This window comes from Poecilia formosa, unplaced genomic scaffold (assembly GCF_000485575.1).
Source record: "Poecilia formosa unplaced genomic scaffold, Poecilia_formosa-5.1.2 Scaffold114, whole genome shotgun sequence".
Taxonomy (NCBI): domain Eukaryota; kingdom Metazoa; phylum Chordata; class Actinopteri; order Cyprinodontiformes; family Poeciliidae; genus Poecilia; species Poecilia formosa.
In genome coordinates, this window is record NW_006800053.1 from 1,698,917 (window position 1) to 1,718,580 (window position 19,664).

The 19,664-nt window shown below is 39.0% G+C and overlaps 1 protein-coding gene across 1 annotated transcript; it reads right to left on the reverse strand.

Annotated features, from left to right (window-relative positions):
* Positions 1-5,910: 5,910 nt before the first annotated feature.
* Positions 5,911-17,547, reverse strand: ldlra (low density lipoprotein receptor a). The gene is made up of 18 exons (XM_007560332.2): positions 17,317-17,547; positions 14,482-14,604; positions 13,711-13,833; positions 13,006-13,386; positions 12,431-12,553; positions 12,211-12,333; positions 11,978-12,097; positions 11,635-11,760; positions 10,315-10,486; positions 9,994-10,221; positions 9,782-9,900; positions 9,552-9,691; positions 9,314-9,455; positions 8,978-9,121; positions 8,584-8,886; positions 8,407-8,487; positions 8,156-8,319; positions 5,911-6,961 (listed from the first exon to the last, which is right to left on the reverse strand). Exons 1-18 carry the CDS (start codon positions 17,360-17,362, stop codon positions 6,905-6,907), a joined length of 2,715 nt encoding a protein of 904 aa, XP_007560394.1. The 5' UTR covers positions 17,363-17,547; the 3' UTR covers positions 5,911-6,904.
* Positions 17,548-19,664: the final 2,117 nt, after the last annotated feature.

Below are 19,664 nucleotides of genomic sequence, written 5' to 3' on the forward strand. Positions count from 1 at the left end.
GGGTGCAGTAACGTCAGCTTATGAGTACTTCTGGGGAGATTTTCGGCCATATTGTGAGTGGCAAATTCACACGAGAAAGTCTCATTCAACTGATTTTCTGAGTTGTGTTTAAAGTAAACGATACTCTTATTTATTTCTAATAAAGGATAGCACTAAAGAAAATAACAAATATAAATAAACAATCAAATCATAACAAAAATGAAAATCTTAAATGTTAAATATATATATTTAACATTTACTGAATTTAATATTAACTAGCTAAACAAAACTTTAGCTTAGCTATTTTTTTTTCAAATATTCCTATTATTATTATTATTATTATTATTATTATTATTATTAGTAGTAGTAGTAGTAGTAGTAGTAGTAGTAGTAGTAGTAGTAGTAGTAGTTGTTGTTGTTGTTGTTGTAGTAGTCGTCGGGTGATTCTCTGAATTCGGTACATTTTGGGGTCTAAGGTTACTTAAAAATATAGGCTACCACAAAAAATTATGTTTTTGAACACGGCATCTATTGAAGGACTCTGAACCTCCAAGAAAATATGTTTCCCCACTTTATGCATGAAATGACAAACAGTATTACGAATTTCTTTGTTACTTAGGTTGCTTTAAATTCAATCCCATAACGGGGACAATTTGATTCCTCTATCAGTATAACTTAATAACATTAACTAATTTTTCCAGTTCCTTTGAGATCGCCTGTCCCTTGATTAAAATAACTAACTGTAAATATATTTTATTTTATTGTGAATTATCATAATTAGACTGATAAGTAGAATATGGCAACTTAATGTAAAAGCGCTTTTCATAAATCAAGAAAATACACTTTAAAATAAATATTAAATCAGACTTTTTTATGTTTTTGAATCATTCTTTAAACTTTGCATACAGTCCAACAAATATTAGTCTAATATTTGCTGCTATTATATAAAAAAATCATAACAATGTATCATGTAACGGGGTTGAATCCATTGTAAAAGTTGACCAGTCCAACATTCAACCCCATAACAAAACCCTGTTTTTGTAACAGTTAAAGTACAAAAACAGCACTTTAACTGTTTTTGAACAGTTACGGAGTACAACTGTTTTGTACCCTATAACAAAACCACCATTTTTGTAACGGGGTTGAACGTTACGGGGTTAAAGATTTTCACTAAAAGTTGCTATAAGTCTACATCAGGACCGACTCTTTTGGGGGCAAAGTGACTGTGCACAGCTGAACATAGACAACATCTGTAGCCTACAGGCTACTTGTTAAGCTTAAGGTGATGTATTGATATTAGCTAGTCATCTTTTAGCTAACATTACCTGCATTCAACAGCTTTACTCAACTCAGTCTGATAGTTTGGGGGAAAAACTGTGAAAAGTTCTTTGTGTTTTGCTGCCATGATTCTAACACACATGAGTAGCTCTGCACAGCAGCAGCAGGTCTCCGTCGCTGCCGCACAGGTGTAAACCCAGCGCGAGCGTCGTAGCCATTATGTCTATGGTCGTAGCGCTCATGTTGCGTTTAAAGGCGGCTCGGAAAAACATGTTACCACATGTTAACAACGGATTAAACAGTTTTAACTGCTGATAAAAGTGACAAGAGGACAAAAATATGGGAAGTGTGGAAGCCCCTACTGTATCAAATTGACAGAGGAATAACAGAGAGTTGGCCATTTTAAGGTAAAACCCAGCGCATACAGTGTTCATGTTTTTTTTTTCATCCAGACGGCTTCCCGCGTCCCCCCTGCAATGGCACGGCGCCTCCCCTAGGGGGGGCGCCCCACAGTTTTGGAACCTCTGAGCTAGGGTATTGAGCAACATATGATATAATGAAAACAAGAAATTAATATATTTTTCAAAGACAATTCTTTACTTTTTCCCAAACAACAATACATATCATTTATGTGTGTAACAGGGTAGAAAGGTTTGAGCTTGACAATAACGATATTTGGATAAAAAATAACTAAATATAGGTAAGAAATTTTCCTAACACTTAAATCAGTGTGAGCAGGAAGAGACTTCAGTGATGTCACTTCCAGGGTGCTGAGGAAATTGGACTAAACCATTATTTATAAAAAGGAGGAATTAGTATGTTGCTACGGGGTTGAACAAAACTTGAGGGACAGGATTAAAAAGTGCTATTTTATAAATAATTCATGTATTTTTCTCATATTTATTTTATTTAGGTTAAAGTATACCAAAAAATTTAAAATGATACAAATTTCTTGCAGTTACTGGTTATTTTTATTTGTTTTATATTCATTGAAAAATAAACATTGGTCAGTGGGGACATGCCTCTACACTTCAACGACCCATAAAAGTTTTCAAAACATAATTTTTAGAATATATTTGCATGTTACATTACCAAGACACATGGATATTTCCATTAATTGATTTTCTCAAAAAAATGCAATTTGCATTATATGAAAATCTTTGAGATAAGCCTGTGGGACACAAAATGCACCAAATTCAGAGAATTACCCGGTCATAGTAATAGTCTTTCCACTGAAATGTTACAAATTTCCACCAAAAATAAAGAGGTCATTTTAAATGCTTGTATGATGTCAACAAAAAAATAAAAAAGGGTGGGCGCAGTGGGTTCCCATCACCAATGCTAGTGTGCCATTTGGTCAGCAGAGTTTGACTGTGGGTGGTCTTTCTCTAACAAAACAGTGTGCGAGCAAAGGTCAGTGAATCTCCAGGAACGGGTCAACACAGCTGAGGGCTGTTTTTTACCACGAGCATCAGGTGAGGAGTGATGTCACATCCTCTGTGGTGGAGAGACGACACGTGTTGAAATAATGCCCAGAACCCAAAACGTAAAAAGTTTTCAGTCTTTGAACTTATTTTTTTTCATATTTTTGTCACATTAAAACCAAAACCTTTACTGTTCTGTGGGATTTTATTGGAAGTAGATAATTAAATGGAAATTGTTTTTTTTTAAATAATAAAAACAATTCACTCAAATCACACAGCATTCTGATACAAAACATTCTGTAATCTTAGAACAATCTTCTACCAGAATTAAATCATCACTGTGTATACTTTTCCTTTGACATAGACCTTAACAAGTGCCTTTTTTTTTCTGTGTCGACTGCTTCTTTTAACTCATCGTTCAACACTTCCTCTCTCCCTCAGCCTTGAACTTTACTCTTGACATTTTGTGCATTTTATCTGACAACATGTGGGCAGACTCACAGATATGCCAGTTTTGGTCATTTACTAACAAACCAACCCCCCCAAAATACTTCTTGTGTGTGTTGGAGTCTTTTTTTGATTATTCAAAGCTAAAGACACTTTAACTGCTTATGGTGCTCTGAGTAGAGATGCTTTAATTTTAACAAGCAAAACTGAATATCAGCAGAAAGCAATATACTCTGCTGTTCCCTTAATTGAAATAACTTTTGAATTACCAAGTACTCTACTAGCACACACTGTAGCCAGAATTGAGGTGGGAATTTTCACCAGAATGTTTTTGTTTTCTCACATCATAAATCACGAGGATATAGCCATAAACTCATTGTTTTGTTGTTGTCTCTTTCCCTCCTCAACAACCACACTGGAAAAAAAAAAAACAACCTGATAATATGGTTTTCTTTTTGCCGTGATCTGGGGCTTTTCTAGGAAAGTGTTTGCTTTAATAGCTACAGCAGCTCAAAGTAAAAAAACAAAAAAAACAAAAAACAAACCCAGCCTCACATTTTGAGCTCTGACTGCATACAGAAACCATATGGGCCGGATAACCGCACAGAGACGGGAGAGATGAATGGATTTACTCCATGTAAAAGCATTTTCCCTGAAACTGACACCAGAATTTCTTACAGCGTGGCTTCCCGCATAAAATAATTCACAAATAAATCTCAAAAGTGTGGCCTGCATTTGTTTTAATGACCTCCACCAAAGTTGGTGAGAGTGGATGGGGAGACAAATGAATTTCAACGCATAATATTCGTAACGAAAACTTGTTAGAGGCTTCAGATGACTTGAAACTGAGGCAGAGGATCAAACTTAAGCTGGAAAACAAGCTAAACTTGAACTCAGAGCTGTAATGAAATGGTTTAGATCAAGTCAGATTAATGTGTTAGAAAGGTCTAGTCAAAGTCCAAACATAAAGCTGTGGCAAGGTTTGAAAATTCATTCAGTCTGACTGAGCTGGATCGATTTCGTATGGTTGAAATGTGTACCGTTAATGCATGAGCAAATTCCACTGATTTAGTTTTATAGCTACTTTATGTTCTACATTAATAAACTGCTTGGAAATTAGGTTCCAAATGAGAAGAGTACAGCATTAAAGTTAACTAGAACAAAATAAACAGCTAAGGTTTGATACTGAAAGTTTCCATAATCTTGATCTACCAGTGGAAGAGACAGTATTATGTAATTTCAACTTTTTTGAGCTTTACATCATGTTATGTGAATCCCCCACTCAGCTCCTTCAGACTGCAGTAGATGCACAGTCCTGGTGGAACTGTGCATCTACTGAGCTCATTATATGAGCTGCTTCTCAGTGCAGTGCTGGTAAAAACGTTGATAAAGGGTTAACAGAGGAGCCATGTTGTGATGACTTCCTGTAGGCGCAGTTTCAGAAAGAGCAGGAGCTTCTTAAAGAGACAGAGGTCTAATTTCAAAGCAGTAAAATACTAAGGTAAATTTCTGTTAAGTCACATTTGATACAGCATTTTTATACAAACTGAAGGTAACACAGTTACTTACTTGATTGTGCTATAAAATGACACTATCTGGCTGGAACACACTTAATAATAACAATAATAATAATAGTCCATAATACTGTCCCTTTAATCGAGCAAAGAAACTAAAGAAATCCAGAAGTCGTGTTAGAGGAGCTCTGAGAGCTGAACTGGTTTACTTCAAGCTGAAGCAACAATAGAACATTTTTGAAAAACAGATTCTGAACAAAGTTGATTCTGTAATAAATAGAACTGTCTTTATTTACAGAACATCTTGAAAAGCTAAAACATCAGCAAAACAAGTGAACAAGTATGTAGAAGACAAATTATGTACATCTATGAACATATTTACAAACTGTGGTTAATCATTGAACAGAAAAAAGACTTCATGTATGTTTCTCCTTCCCTGTCTGACACCATAATAGCTGTTTCCATTCATCATAAAATTGCACAAATTTAAATTACAAAATTAAGTTTAATTAACAAACATGCCAATCTCTCTAAAAAAAAAAGAAAAAAAAGAAAGAAAAAAGAAAAAAAATCGCGTTAGAATTAAGTGGTTTTTCAGCCGTATCAAAATACATGTATTTCACAAAACTGCAATGGAAACGCGTTTGTTCGCGTCACGTGATCAACGGCCGGATGTTCCTATACTGGCGGGAACGACAAAAAAAAAGGGGGAAAAAGGACAACAGGAGGTAGTAGAAAGATGATAGTTTGTTTTTTTGTTTGTTTTTCGGACAATGTGCGGCTGGCTTATCAGTTTATAAAAACAAATTAAATCCACAGGTCTTCTGTAAAGTCACCGTCTACAATTTCCCCATTTCCAAGGGTCATCAACGCCGACGATAGATGATGAGCGCGAGCGCAGCTGCTGAATTATAAACATACGCCATGAAACAGTTACATCCGTTCCTGCCGTGACTTTTAATGTCTTACCGCGTGAACAAGCTTAATCACCCGTGATTTAAACATCAATTGCGAAATTGCGAGCGTTTTTTCGACTTTAGCGGAATATAGTCAAAAGATTTGCGCACACTCGTAACGGAAACGCAACCAACGACGTCACGTGAACTCAGCAGAACCATTTTATTAACACGGGATGAAGAACAGATTTATAACATAAAATCTTGAGTTCAATAGCACCAACATGAACACAGAGACACATCTCAATAAAAGGCACATACATTCGCTGTAAAACAAAGCTATAACTTATATCTAGATGCTGTTGTTTTTTATTACCACATAAGTGCACATGCCATTCCTTCACCAGGAATGCTGGTGTAAAAGGGGAGGACATAAATATATACTTGACTGGATGCAGAGCATTAAACTCGGCTCGGCTGGTCCCACGTGGCTGCATCAAAGTTTCCCCAGCTCCGAGGAATGCTGAACATATGAACCTTCTGGTCGTTCCATACCGGAGACATCTGGAGAAGATCTAGAGAGCTACACCAAACTTCAAGCAGCGTTTGGTTCTGACGTTTTGTTTTGTTTTTTTTCTAAGCAGGTGAAGTGTAACCACTAGAACCTGAAGAACTTACATTAGTGTCTTTCGGTGGAAGATTTTTGCACAACTAAAAAAAACGCAGCCGTCTTCTCAGTGGTTGACCTGTTGCATTCATGACTTAGTGGAACTATGTTACTGCATGCAGAGCCAGACAAATTGATTGTTAGCTGCAGTTAGAGGTAAAAATAAAAAAAAAATAAAAAAAAACAAACCCTGCCAGTAGAGTACTGTTCAATCTGTCTTAGGTATCTGAAGTGATAAATAACACACACACACAAAAATAAATCTCCATTAAAAGCTTCTTGACTTCTCCTAAACACTTGCTTGATTAGGAAGTTGCAATGAACATTAAGAGAATCAAGAGAAAGCTAAAATATATATATATAATAATCTCATCTTAAAAACCGCTTTGCTCCAATTTAACCATCAGGATCACAGTTTAAATATACTGGAGGAAACATGACAGTCAGGCGGTTTGTTTTAAGATATAAACCTGAGATGCTGTATAACATGTGATGTGCACTCTGACGTCAACTTTTTCACCCTGTTATTTTCAAAGTAAAGCATTCGTTTGTTAGTGAGGATGTAGTGGTCTAAGGCTGTCGGACGCAGGCTTCGCATGTTCTCTGCGTGAGGTAAAAAAAATAATAATGAGAATACTAAAGGCCTCGAATAGTGTGTTCACTGAGGCACAATGTTTTTCCCACTTTGTCCTTCTTCTTTCAGTTTTCAATGAAGGAAGGATTGTCCGCCTCTTCGTCCAAGCTCACAATTTGTCTCTGATGAAATGAGAAAAAAGAATGTTAGACGTACGACAGATTGTACCAGGAAGGTTTCTGCTAACGTGGCATTGCAATAGCAATCGTGTAAACATGTCACAATCATAAACTCCAGTGTAAGTTGCACAATTTTATAGCAATGTACAATATATTGGCACCAACATCGGTTATCTGCTGATATTACCCATTTGTAACTTATCGATATCAGTCCGATAACTGGGCCGATATTAACAACCGAGATTTATTTTTATTTTGTCCTTTTCCAAAGGTGTCGAAATGGTAGTGAAATGGACATAATACTGGTAGATATTGGTCATCGCCCACAACAGCAAGATTAATATCGGATATCGATATTGGCCCAAATCTTTTGCATCAGTGCATCCCTACAATTTTATGTAATAAACCAACACAAAGTATGGAGTCATTGTGAAGAGATAAACACTTTCAACCTACAAATAAATATTTCAAAAAATGTTTAGTGGAATTATATTCAGCTCTCTTTGCTCTGATAACTAAATAAATTCCAGTGCAACCAATTGTCTTTAACCTGTCATTCACAGGTTGTCATTCACAATGACAGGTTAACCCAGGGGTGTCAAACTCCAGTCCTCAAGGGCCGCTGTCCTGCAGTGTTTAGATGTGCCACAGGTAAAAAACAGTGGAATGAAATGGCTTAATTACCTCCTCCCTGTGTAGATCGGTTCTCCTGAGCCTTGCTAATGACCTAATTATTCTTTTCAGGTGTGGTGCAGCAGAGGCACATGTAAAAGTTGCAGGACAGAGGCCCTTGAGGACTGGAGTTTGACACCCCTGGACCTGTCACGAGAGGACCCAAATTTGGGTCCTCTCGTGAATGACAGGTTAAGAGAATCCTAAGTGTTAGAGTGGCCCATTCAAAGACCAGCTTTAAATTCAACTGAGAATTTGTGGCAAGACTTGAAAACTCATTAACAGATGCTTTCCATCCAATCTGACTGAGTTTAGGCTATTTTGCAAAGAAGAATGCTTAGAAATCTCAAGCTCTATGTGTAAAGTCAGTAGAGGCATGCTGAAAAACTCTTGGTGGATAATTTTCTAGTTTGTGTTGGTATATTATCACACATACTCTTATATAATACGCTGAACTTTGTGGTTGTTATGTCAAAAAGTTCAAATGGTATGAATACTTTATTACAAGCAGCCTTAAAGACTTACTTTAGGGTAGGCGTAACCTTCCAGGCTCTGGCTCCTCCAGATGTGAACCTGGTCCTCAGTGGTTTTCTGATAGACGGGGTTGTGAAAGTGCATTGTGTTGGTGTTCTGGAGCCTGTAGTATCGCCATAGCAACACGCCCCCAACAGCCACCAGACAAAGTATCGCTGTTTTGGGAGGGAGAAATCAAAAGTGAGAGATGTGAGAAAGATGTTTCTGATTGTTGAGAAAAATCAAAATGAGGCCAAACATACCTAGAGGAAGGACAAAGTAAAGCGTTTTTGAGGTGTTGGACGTAGTTTCAGGAACAGCTGCGACACCTTTAGGTGGAACACCTGAGGATAAGATTATCATGTAATGTTATCATAATGATCAGAGAGAAGGAATCTATAAAAGCAAAAATATTTACAACTGCTACTTTCAAAACTTGCCTGGAGTTGTGACAGGAGCAGCTGTGGTAGTCTGCCAGATTTTAGGCTTTTCTGGCTGAGGCAAGGGCTTCTTTGGTAAAGGTGTGGTGGTCCGAACCGTAGGCTTAGTGGTACGCCGCACTGGCTTGGTGACTGTAGTGGTGATAATGGGAGGCACTGCGGTAGTAATTGGAACCCGGGGCTTCTGCGTCGTCTTTGGTGCCATCGTCTTTGGTGCCGTCGTCTTTGGTGGCGTTGTAGGGACAACAGGAGGGTGGATAGTCGAGGCCTGAGACTCTGAAGAAGCTGAAGGAATTGGAACAGCTGGCAGAATAGAAACCAAGAGAAGAATGTAGCTATTAATATTTTATCTGAGAAATATTAAAACAACAACTTTCTGCAACAATTTACCCACCAGGCACACATGTCCTCATATCCCCTGCTAGCATCATGTTATCTGGACAGACACAGGTGTATTTTGGGGGGTGGGTGCCTATTTGGGGGGCAGCTAGGCACATGAATTCACAGGTGCTGTTGGAGACCTGGCACCAGTTCCTTCCTGCAGCAGGAAATGGAATACAGTTTTGCTTAAGTTGTTGTGCAGATGGAAGGTGTTATTAACATTCTCTTTGTTGGGGTCTTTGTACACTTTTTACTAACAGAGAATACTTTTGTGAGTCACTGAGTTACTATCATTTTTAAGTATGTTTGAGTGGATAGCTATGTCTTATTGGGGATGCAATTGTCTTACCAGCAGGTTGTTTGAGGTTGTGGTAAAGAACGATGTCCTCGGGGGACGAAAGATGTTCCGCCACCGGTGCGATGTCACCACCAGTCAGCCTGTTGGCGCTGAGGATGGCGTTATTGCTGACATCTGTCCAGAACACTCTTTCCTAAAAACGACCAGAGCACTACTTGGAAAATTGCGGAAAGAAAAATATCTTGGTGATCATAATTTGTGGGGGATTTTAGCTGGAAAAAATTTCTACCTCGAATACAGTGAGTCCCAGCGGGTGAGCCAGCTTGTCCTCGTCGATGATCAGGGTGCGCCGACCGCTGCCTTGCACATCGATGCTGGAGAGTGTGTGCAGCTTAGAGTCCACCCAGTAGAGGCGCTGGTTCAGCAGGTCTGAGTCACCAGTGGGGGTTGCATGAGAAGAAGACCATTAGCATTAATGAATAAATAAACAAGCTGAAACCAGATGGGGCATGAGGTCACCTATTGTGATGCCATTGGGCCACACGATGTTGTCTGTGACCAGAGCAGTGCGGTCTACTCCATTAAGGCCTCCCTTCTCGATCTTTGCAGGACTCCCCCAGTCGGTCCAGTACATGAAGCTGTAGGGTAAAAACATTTAAAGATGCTGACGGCTGCAGATCACGCAAACATAAAAATTAGACAAAAAAAAAAAAAACGACAAAGAAACGCACTTGGTAAGTGGGTCCACCACAATGGCACGGGGCTTTGATAGGTCTTGGTGAAAGAGAGTTTTGCGGCGGCTACCGTCAGCAGTTACCACGGAGACAGTCTTCCGGATGCTGTCAGTCCAGTACAGGTTGCCGTGGACCCAATCGAAGGCTATTCCTTCAGGACCATCGATGTCGCTGCCTATCACCACATGGTGACGGGAGAAGTCCTCTGCTGAGTCCAATGGCGTTCTGGGTGAAAGGTCAAAGCAGCAGTCAAACAAAACCAAACGGCAACATAAAACAATAACACAGCAACTTAAATGTGAATTTAATCCTACCAACCTGTAGATTTTCTTCAGTGAAAGATCGGACCAGTACATATCTTGGGTGGCGACGTTCATGTCCAGGGCCACCACGTTCTTTAATCGGGGGATCACTCTTGTGTACTCACTTCTGTCCAGGGTCATCTTTCTGACCTCGTGACGGTTGGTGAAGAAAAGGTATGGTGTTGTACCTGCAAAATATATGTCAAGAATTTAAACTATATTATAAAATGATTAATTTTTTTAAAATAAAGGTCATGGGTTTTAAACCGTGGAGTAGCTGTGGAGTAGCTGTGGAAGAGTCATTGTGGCCAGACAGGCAAAATAAAGTAAATTAGAATTTTTCATGATATTTAAATTTATTTTAAACTCTAACTATAGGCAAGGGTGCATTCACACCAACCCTGTTTAGTCCGCTGTTTTGTTGTTTGTTTGGGGAAGAGTGAAGTTGTGATCGAATTCTGATGCGGACCAAAAAAGTGAACTCTGGTTCACCTAAAAACCTATGTCCCGGTTCGACTGAATGAACTTGAGGATGGTTCAGATACTTATGAAGATGCAAGTGGAGCAGAGATCAATCCAAAAGCAGGAAGCGGAATATAGTGCAGGGCATTCTGGGTAAGTACAACCAAAACAAATGTGAGAGTCTAACTCTAGCGGGAGAAATGACTCGTGGTCTTTCACCAAAGACAAGAGAAATCCTACAACCATTAAAATCTGACGCTACTCCGTGTTTGTTTACATTTTATGAAGAAGGAAATTGTGCTCAGTGTCTTGTACAGAGGTTGTTGTGCCATTTCCTTCAGTAGTTTCTGGTGCAGCGCCACCACAGGCGAAGAGGGGAACAGGTTTTTCAAATTGTTTGGCTCGTTTGACACAGCGTAGTGTGAAAGAGAACCGCACCAGCTGAAAATCTAACAAAATTTGCAACTTTGGTTTCCAAATCAAAACAAGCCTACCGGGTGTGAAAACACCCTAAACCACAGGTTATTCCTCGAAGAAAACTTGCTACTGTAGTGTATCTTCACTTTCCAGCAGGTCAGCAAGCGCCATAGTAGAATGCTTTAGATCACATAAAGCATACTTCAATTGACCCAGTCACTTTAAGAATCTCTGGCAAGATTTGGAAATTGATTTTTACAGATGTTCTCCATCCAATCCGACTGAGCTTGAGCTGTTTCGATAATCTCAGTGTCAAGATTAACAAAGTTGTTAGAAAGACACCTACAGCAGTAACAAAAGGTAGTTGGGGGCAAGTACAGAAGTACACCATGTCACTGTACATCAAATAATAACTTTAGGAATGTGTTTTAAAAATCTGTTTGGTGGTCATGCTTACCAACAGCTTTGCAAGCTTGCGTCGCCGGGTCAATGTGATAACCTTCCTGACAGTCGCATTTGTAGCCCCCCATCTGGTTGATGCATATTTGGCTGCAGGTCTCTGGGTTTGCGCACTCATCAATGTCTAACCCGGAGAAGAAAAAAAAAGTTGAAAAACCAACTAGAACATTGCTAAACCAATGAAAATGATGAGTTCCTTCTTATCTGAAAGCACAGCCTGTCACATAGAAAGACAGCAAACAGATTTCTGGCATCACTTCTTAGCAAGTTTACGGTCTGACCTAATCTGACTGAGAGGGAACGGATGTTCAGTCATTTTGTCCTGTCGCTCCGTTGCTTACCTTCACACCGTCTCTTAGCGACGAGGCTGTATCCAGTTGGACACAGGCACTCGTAGCCGATCTTCAAGTCGTTGCAGATGTGAGAGCAGCCGCCGTTGTTGTAGAGGCACTCGTTGGAGCCTGCAGAGATGAGAAGGTGATTTATTTTCCAAAGGATATAATTGCAACTTTCAGAGGACACAATTAGACGTAATTAAGCGGGAAAGCTTTGAATACGGAGTGTCGCTGCTCACCACACTCCCTAAGTGGCTCGTCTGACCAGTCCCTGCAGTCACGCTTGTTGTCGCATACCCGCTCCATGCTTATGCACTCCCCGCTGCGACACTTGAACCAGTTCGGACCATCGCAGTGGCTCGCTGGGGGACGGGAGGGCATGAAAAACGCATCAGGTAACACCCAAAATACGCCGCTGGTCTTCAGGAAGACAGAGCGGGAGACAGGGTTGACGTGTACCGTTGACACAGCCGACTTCGTCGCTCCTGTCTGTGCAGTCGTAGCGGTGGTTGCATTGGTTGCTGCCGTGGATGCACGTACCATCGCCGCATTCAAATTCATCAGGACGACATGTGGAATGAGCTACAGAAAGAGAGAGAGAACAGTGGAGGGAATTTTTTTTAACATCTGTTCTATGTTTTCTACATTTTTTTCCAGATAATGTCTCTGATTGTGATTTGCTGGTGTGCTAAAGTCTTAGAAATGGCAGAACCAATTACTTTGTTTCTCATCTTTCATTGACTTTCTTAAAGTTGAGAGTGAGGAGTTCCTTTTTGATACTTTTACTCTGCTTCATGCTGTCAGACAGGTCCTACTTACACTATGAGCTATGTCTGGGATAATCAGGCTCAGCTTTTGTAGTTAAAGCATAACTTAATAATTTGGTTACATTTTATTTATTTATTTTTTTAAATAAAACGCTTTGTTGATCATGTATCTGTTTGAAGGACAACAAGAAACTACTTTATCTGCATTACCAGTTCAGAAATTTATCAGTTAATCTTTGAATCAAAAAATTAAATGAAATTATTTACCACATCCATCTTCATCGGATCGATCAAGGCAGTCAGTATCGCCATCGCACCTCCAGCTGACATGGATGCACTCCCCGTTGCCGCACTGGTATTCCTGGGAGGAGCACTGGTGAATGGGAGAGCGCGTGGGGGTCCTGGTGGCGCAGTTCTGCGGCCACTCGTCGGAGCCGTCGGAGCAATCTGCGTCGCCGTCGCAGGCCCACAGCCGGGGAACACAAACGGTGTTGTTGCATTGGAAGGACAAGCCGCTGCATGTGATTGGCGGGCAGGAGACCTCGTCGCTGCCGTCATCGCAGTCGGCATCTTTGTCGCACACGAAGGAGGAGGAGACGCACTGGCCGTTCGTGCAGCGAAACTCGGAGTCTGAGCACCGCTTGGCAGCTGGGATAGATGGGAATATATATATATATTAGGATTTCTACCTTTATTTTACAACAGACCGACAGGAAAGAGGATTGTCGAGGACTGAAGCCTCTATACATGGGTCGCGCGCGTTACCGCCGCTCACAACATGGAAAAATTTAAGCTAACCGCGAAGCAAAGACAGAAAACAGGCCAGCAAAAACATAAATAAATAAAATAAAAGACCGGTTCTGAAATAAGCCAAACAGGGTAAAGGTAAAGGTGATTTTATTTAAATAGCACATTTTCAGCAACAAGGCAATACAAAGTGCTTTACAGGAATTAAAAGGAACACCTGCTTACCACAGTTCTGTTCATCGGCTCCACTCACGCAGTCCGCTTCTCCGTCACAGTGCCAGGTGCCCGGTATGCACTGGGTCAGATGACCCGAGCACCTGAACTCCGTTGGTTTGCACGTTTTAGCCACTGGAATTGATAGTACAGAAAATATTGGATATTTAACCAAATTTATATTTGCTACCCTATTGAGATATTTGGGTTTGTGTAAACTGAAGGTAAGCCAATACGGGGTTGAAACGATTAATTGTGATTAATGAAATAATGGTCAACAAATTAGATTAACCTGAGCAAAAACTACATTCATTCCACATATTCATTTTGGATTTAACATATGTAAATATGTTAAAACTCAAGTTGTATAGATTTAGCTTTACCTGGTTCAAATTCTGTAAAAATAAATAAAAAAATATATTTCCGAATAAGTACATTTTGCTACCCAAATTTTAAACGATCAACAGATCAGCCCTGCATCATTTACTCTGCAAATGATCAAGAGTTCACTAAAGGAATGCTCTTGTACTCTTGCATTTTAGTAAAAATAATAATAATAATAATAATAATAATATATCTTATTTTAAAAAATTGAATAAAAAAAACCCAATTATTTGTTTACATCTTTTAATATATTTCTAATACTGCATAAAAAAAAACTTAAATGAAAAATCTGCAGAATTTTACCCAATTAATCATCCGAATTATCAATAGAATGATCGATTACTTAAATAATCGTTAGCTGCAGCATATGAACACAGTCCGGCATTGGAGGACGCTCACCGCAGGTTCCGGGAAGCTCATCTGTGCCGTCTCCACAGTCGTCTGTGCCATCACACATCCACATGGATGTGATGATCTTCCCATTCCCACAGAGGAACTGGCCGGGGCCCTGGGTTAAAGCTTCTGTGACAGAAATATGAACATGTGGCTTTAGAAATAATCCAAAACCTAAATCAAAATGGTTTTGTATCAACAATTTAACAGAAGACCAAAGAAGACTGTGATGCGAGCTTCTTCATTATTTTACGTAAGTTGCTCTTAAAATTTCCAAGGTGGGGCCTCCGTAGGTTGGATTTGTGTGTTCACCACATCCCACATTCATTTCACTGGACTGAGATCCAGAGAATAATTTAGAAGCCGAGTCAGCACCTCCACATTTAATGTCAGTTTCCCAAAGTTCAGAAGCCGTAACACTCACCAGTGTAAAACTACCCACAAGTCCAATTTGTTCATGCACTTTTTTTAAAAATAAGAAAGGCTGGAGTGTGCGTTTAGTCCTCCACACCAGCAGGGGTCCCCACAGAGCACTTGACGTTTCACATTAATCAGATTTGCAAATGTACGAGTAACGCATTAGCATCACTTGAATAGCTTTAATAAGCAGGTAAAATGTAACCAGATTTAGTTAAGTAAGCAGTTAAAATGTTAAGTAAGAATGTTTGAAATTTAACGTGAAAGAAAATCCTTAAAATCCACAAAACAAATCATATGTAAAATACTCAACTAATTTCTTTGGTTTCATTTTAACAGCTTGTTTCATCAGTTTATGTTGCTGAAAATGGGAAACTGTTTTCACCCCCACCATCAACACAATGTTTGAAAAAAAAAACCCGCCACTGCTTCAGAAACAACGATCGCCATGCATCTAAAATCCAAGACGTGACAATGACGTTATTTAACTTTGATTTCAAAATTGTTCTTGTTTTTTTTTTTTCCTGAAACTGGTGCAACGTTACCAAAGCAGTTTCCATGCTGGATGTTTACTTAATGGGCTTAAAGTTCAGAGCTCCAAAGACAAACTGGACCAAATGGCAGCGTTATTGACCGACTGCAAAACACTTCTGGGAAAATAACAAACGTGCTTTTGGTTGCTACACATCTTTGAAATGTTAACATTTTTTTCTAATGTAACCTACCCTCAACAGATTAACTAAAAGAGGAACAAAGAATAAAAAACATTGGAAACTTAAAGAATCGCCAAAAATTAATTGATTTCTGCATGAGGTGGAACAAATCAGGATTCTCTCTCTGAATCTACATAGATAAAAGTTTGTTTTTTTTCCACATATTTCAAATGTCGCAAGGACATTTAAAATAAATGTCCTTGCGACTGGCTGCAGTGGTGACAACCAGTTCCGACATGTTTCGACCACACACCATACGCCCAAAAACCAGCATGCCGAGAACTGGTCTGACAGTAACTTCAGGAGCGCCTGAGTTTAAAACCATAACGACAGGAATGTAGTTTCATCACAGTGTTTTTCTTCTTCTTTTTTTTTTTTTTTTTTTTTAAACATCTGTCCCCTCTGCGGTGGATACATCAGCTCTTCTGGGAAACGCTGAAACACTTACAAGTGAAACATAAATTTATCCAATCATAAACAAGCCCATTTATTTGGACGTGGCACGAATATTCCCCTTACATCCCGCCCCACTTTGTGTGATGTGACAATTTATTTTAGCCAGATTTTATGTGATAGTTGCACAATTATGAAGTTGTACAAAAAGAAGGAAAATGAAAACTTGAAAGCTAAGGTGCCAGGCTGTATTTTTCAGCTGGAAACTGCTGAATAAGTTGAAGTCAACAGAGTAAAACTTGCTGAAACATGAAAATTGAGCATAAACAGAAATAAGGGTCGAAGTCGAGAGCTAAGGAGTAAAACATTTAGACAAATATTAGAAAAAGAGGCAGAACTGGCAGCTGACCTGCAGAAGAAGCGCAACTGTTTGCAGAAAAGTGCTGAAGAAGCTAAATTGTTTATGCATCGTATTTTATGTGCAATAAACGAAAAACACATCAGTCACCACAGCATGACGCTGCCGCCACCGTGTTTCAGTTTGTCTTTATGGGTTTGTAATTTCTATTTTTATCCTTTTTTTTCTTTGCATCATAATAGAATATAGGTGAACACATTAACCCAAAAGTAATACTGAGTTGATTCTGAAAGTGCACTTTATTTCATTTAGGGGGATCTGAGTACAAGTGGGGTCAACTACAATTGCACATCAACCCATGTGTACATTTTCATTTGCAAAACAAAATTACATTTATATATAATTTTTCTTCCACTTTTACAATTTTGCAGCATTGTTCTCTCACATATTTTTTTTAATTTTAAATTTTTTAAGTTCAAGGGGTATGAATACTTTTGAGCTTTTCAACAGCCAAAAAGCAGCACAAACCTTATTGGATGTAAAAATCCCAAGACAATAAGAACTGGTAAAATAAAATAAAATCAATTTAAATAAAATCAATTTAAAAATCTACTAGAAAACACTTTTTTTTTTGTAACTTAAAACCATTTTGCTGAGATGTATAAAATTACACATAACAGGAAACGTTTCCTCCTTCCAAATAGAATTTGGAGCGAGCCGGAGAAGATATGTCTGACCTACATACATAAAGACACGACCCCTCCCCTCCTCATCTGGTACAGTTAGAGGAGTGGGCACTTTAAACCCTTGAGGAAAAAGTTTGAATTATTTTCATAAATAAAAAAAAAAAGCCACATGACTGAACCACACAATACAGCAAAAGTAGGAGAAAGCGCATGAATTTGAAACATTTAAACTCGCAAAAAAAATAATAAAAAAATTGTGGAAATGTGAACTTACTGGTGTGACCAAAGAGGCAGATGACAAGAATCAGAGGGAGTCTCATGTTTCTGGCAGATGAATGACCCCTGAAGCCCACCGGTTCTTAAAGAGAGGGAGTCGGACCCCCAACCCTCCCTCCAAGAAAAATTAATAATAAAATAAAAAAAAAATCAAAAAATAGTGGCAGCAGTGTTATTATAGTAATTTGGGCTCCAGCACCGTAGATGCTCGCAGCGTCACAGTCTGACACACAGTGCAGTGATGACAACATCAGAGCCATTTCAATGTGGTCCACGGGTGGGTGGGTGGGACCGGCGGGGGGCCCCGCGGGGTGGGCGGGGTCTGGGCATGGTGTGATTTCGGAGGTGCACGCCCTCCACATATAGGAGGCGGGGTTTCTGAGCCAATAGCGTTTTTACTACGAAATTTAACCCCTTCGGGAGCGTCTGGAGACATTGGGTTTAATTCATTGGAGGCGAAGCTTCGGGCATGTGATCCGAGGGCAGCGAGGCAGCTGGGAGGCTGGATGGAAATGTTATTGGGGTCAAGGAGAAAAATGTTTAAGAAGGGAAAGTTTCTTTCTTCTTCTCCTTTTTCCAAATTGATACTTAGGAAACCTGTTAGGTCAGACTAACACAGTGGTTCTGAGTCTCTTTAAAACTACTTTAGAACAAGCAGGAAATCAATATTTACTATAACATTCTGATTATTTTTGACTTTTTTTCACATTTTCACATCACACCCACAAACAGACGTTATTAAGGTTTAATGTTGTAGACCAACACAAAGTAGAGTGTAATTATGAAATTAGAAAGAAAATGGTTTGAAATTTTTTACTTTTGGTTCAAGCAGGACAATCTTTTTTTCTGGAACTATAATTGACAATCTTATGTGGCAATTCATATTCTCACAAATTCTCAATGGGCTATAAGTCTGGACGTTGACCATTCCAATACATGAATAGAATGAAATTTCTAGACTGGATTTTATTTAAGAGGTCCACAAATGTACAATGTTACCTTCCTAAAATAATGGTCTACATGTCAATTTTCCCAAATGTGATTTTGGCAAGTCTTGTCTTTCCAAACAATATTTTAGGCGTTGGGGCGGGGAGGCTATTTTAGGATAGTGATGACATTCAGCCATTTAGTATTTGTCTCTGTAAGCAATTTTTTTAACTTAATTTAAATTTAATGATGCTAATTGTGCTGGTCAATTCAGTGAAATGTCCAAGCTGTATTAAAAGTTTTGCAACATACATTTTGACAGGGCAGAGTGTAATTGTATTCAAACTGATTTAAAAGTTTTCCAAGCTTAAAGTCAGAAAAACAAAGAGAAAGTGTCCCCAGAGTTTGTAATTCAATTGGAGAAAAATCAGTTTCTCACCAACGTTGACCTCAAAATCCAATATGGCTGCCTTACGTATGAAACCCAGGCAGTTTGAATCACATTACATCGTTCAAATAGACAGTACTACATAATCTTCTTCAGTAAATTTGTTGCTACTCTCATTAAAAGTACAAAAATACAGACAAAATGTAAAAACAATAGCTAGCTTGCATTGTTAGTAGCCATTAGCAACAGATTTTCAAATAACTGGAACTCAGTTAAATTAGTTTTGACGTCATTCCCAGATCAAAGTTATGACTTTAGAGGTAAATGAATCACGAGGGTAAGAGAGATTCACCTCACAGACAAACCAACAGACACAATTTACTCTGAGGTAACCAAACTAACAGATGATAAACCTCAGAAGAACGCTGTGTGTATCAAATTAGCCGATCAAATCACTCTAATATAGACTTATGAGGTAAATGTCTTTGTCAGCTTTGCAAAAGTTTGTTTGACCTTCTAAAATTCCAAAAACGGTCAATAATTTTCACATCACTGCATCGTACGGTTACACATCTGTAACTGTATGATGCAGTTACAGATGCATCATACATCTGTAACTGCAGATGTATTTCCGGAAACGAAAACCGGATTTTTGTTTCCGGTTTCGAAATGATAAAAATGTTCCAAGACGCAGGGCTTCGATGTGGTGTACACCCTGCTGCTGTAACCTAAACCGTTAACAGGCGGAGTCAGAGGTGTCACAGCCGTTTGAGGATCTCAACCGCTCCATTGTTGGGCCTAACGGGTTTTTTAGTGATTGCCAACTGTGAGTGTCAAATCAGGTTCTGCTGGGCGAAATGTGAGTTTCCTCCGGCGCTCCCAAAACAGGAATTTTGGTTTTTACATCACAGTTAATTGGAAAAATCAAAACTGTGATGTTAACCCCATAGTCAAAGACAATGTGAAGTTATTCATTGACTTATAAGATGCTAGCTGCCAAAAAAAAAAAAAAAAAAAAAAAAAAAAAAAAA

Coding starts and splice junctions, on each gene's coding strand:
- ldlra (XM_007560332.2), bottom strand. CDS start 17,362: ATGAGACTCCCTCTGATTCTTGTCATCTGCCTCTTTGGTCACACCA. Junction 13,834..14,481: donor TGAGCTTCCCGGAACCTGCG/GTGAGCGTCCTC, acceptor TATCAATTCCAG/TGGCTAAAACGTGCAAACCA. Junction 12,334..12,430: donor CGAAGTCGGCTGTGTCAACG/GTACACGTCAAC, acceptor CCCGTCCCCCAG/CGAGCCACTGCGATGGTCCG.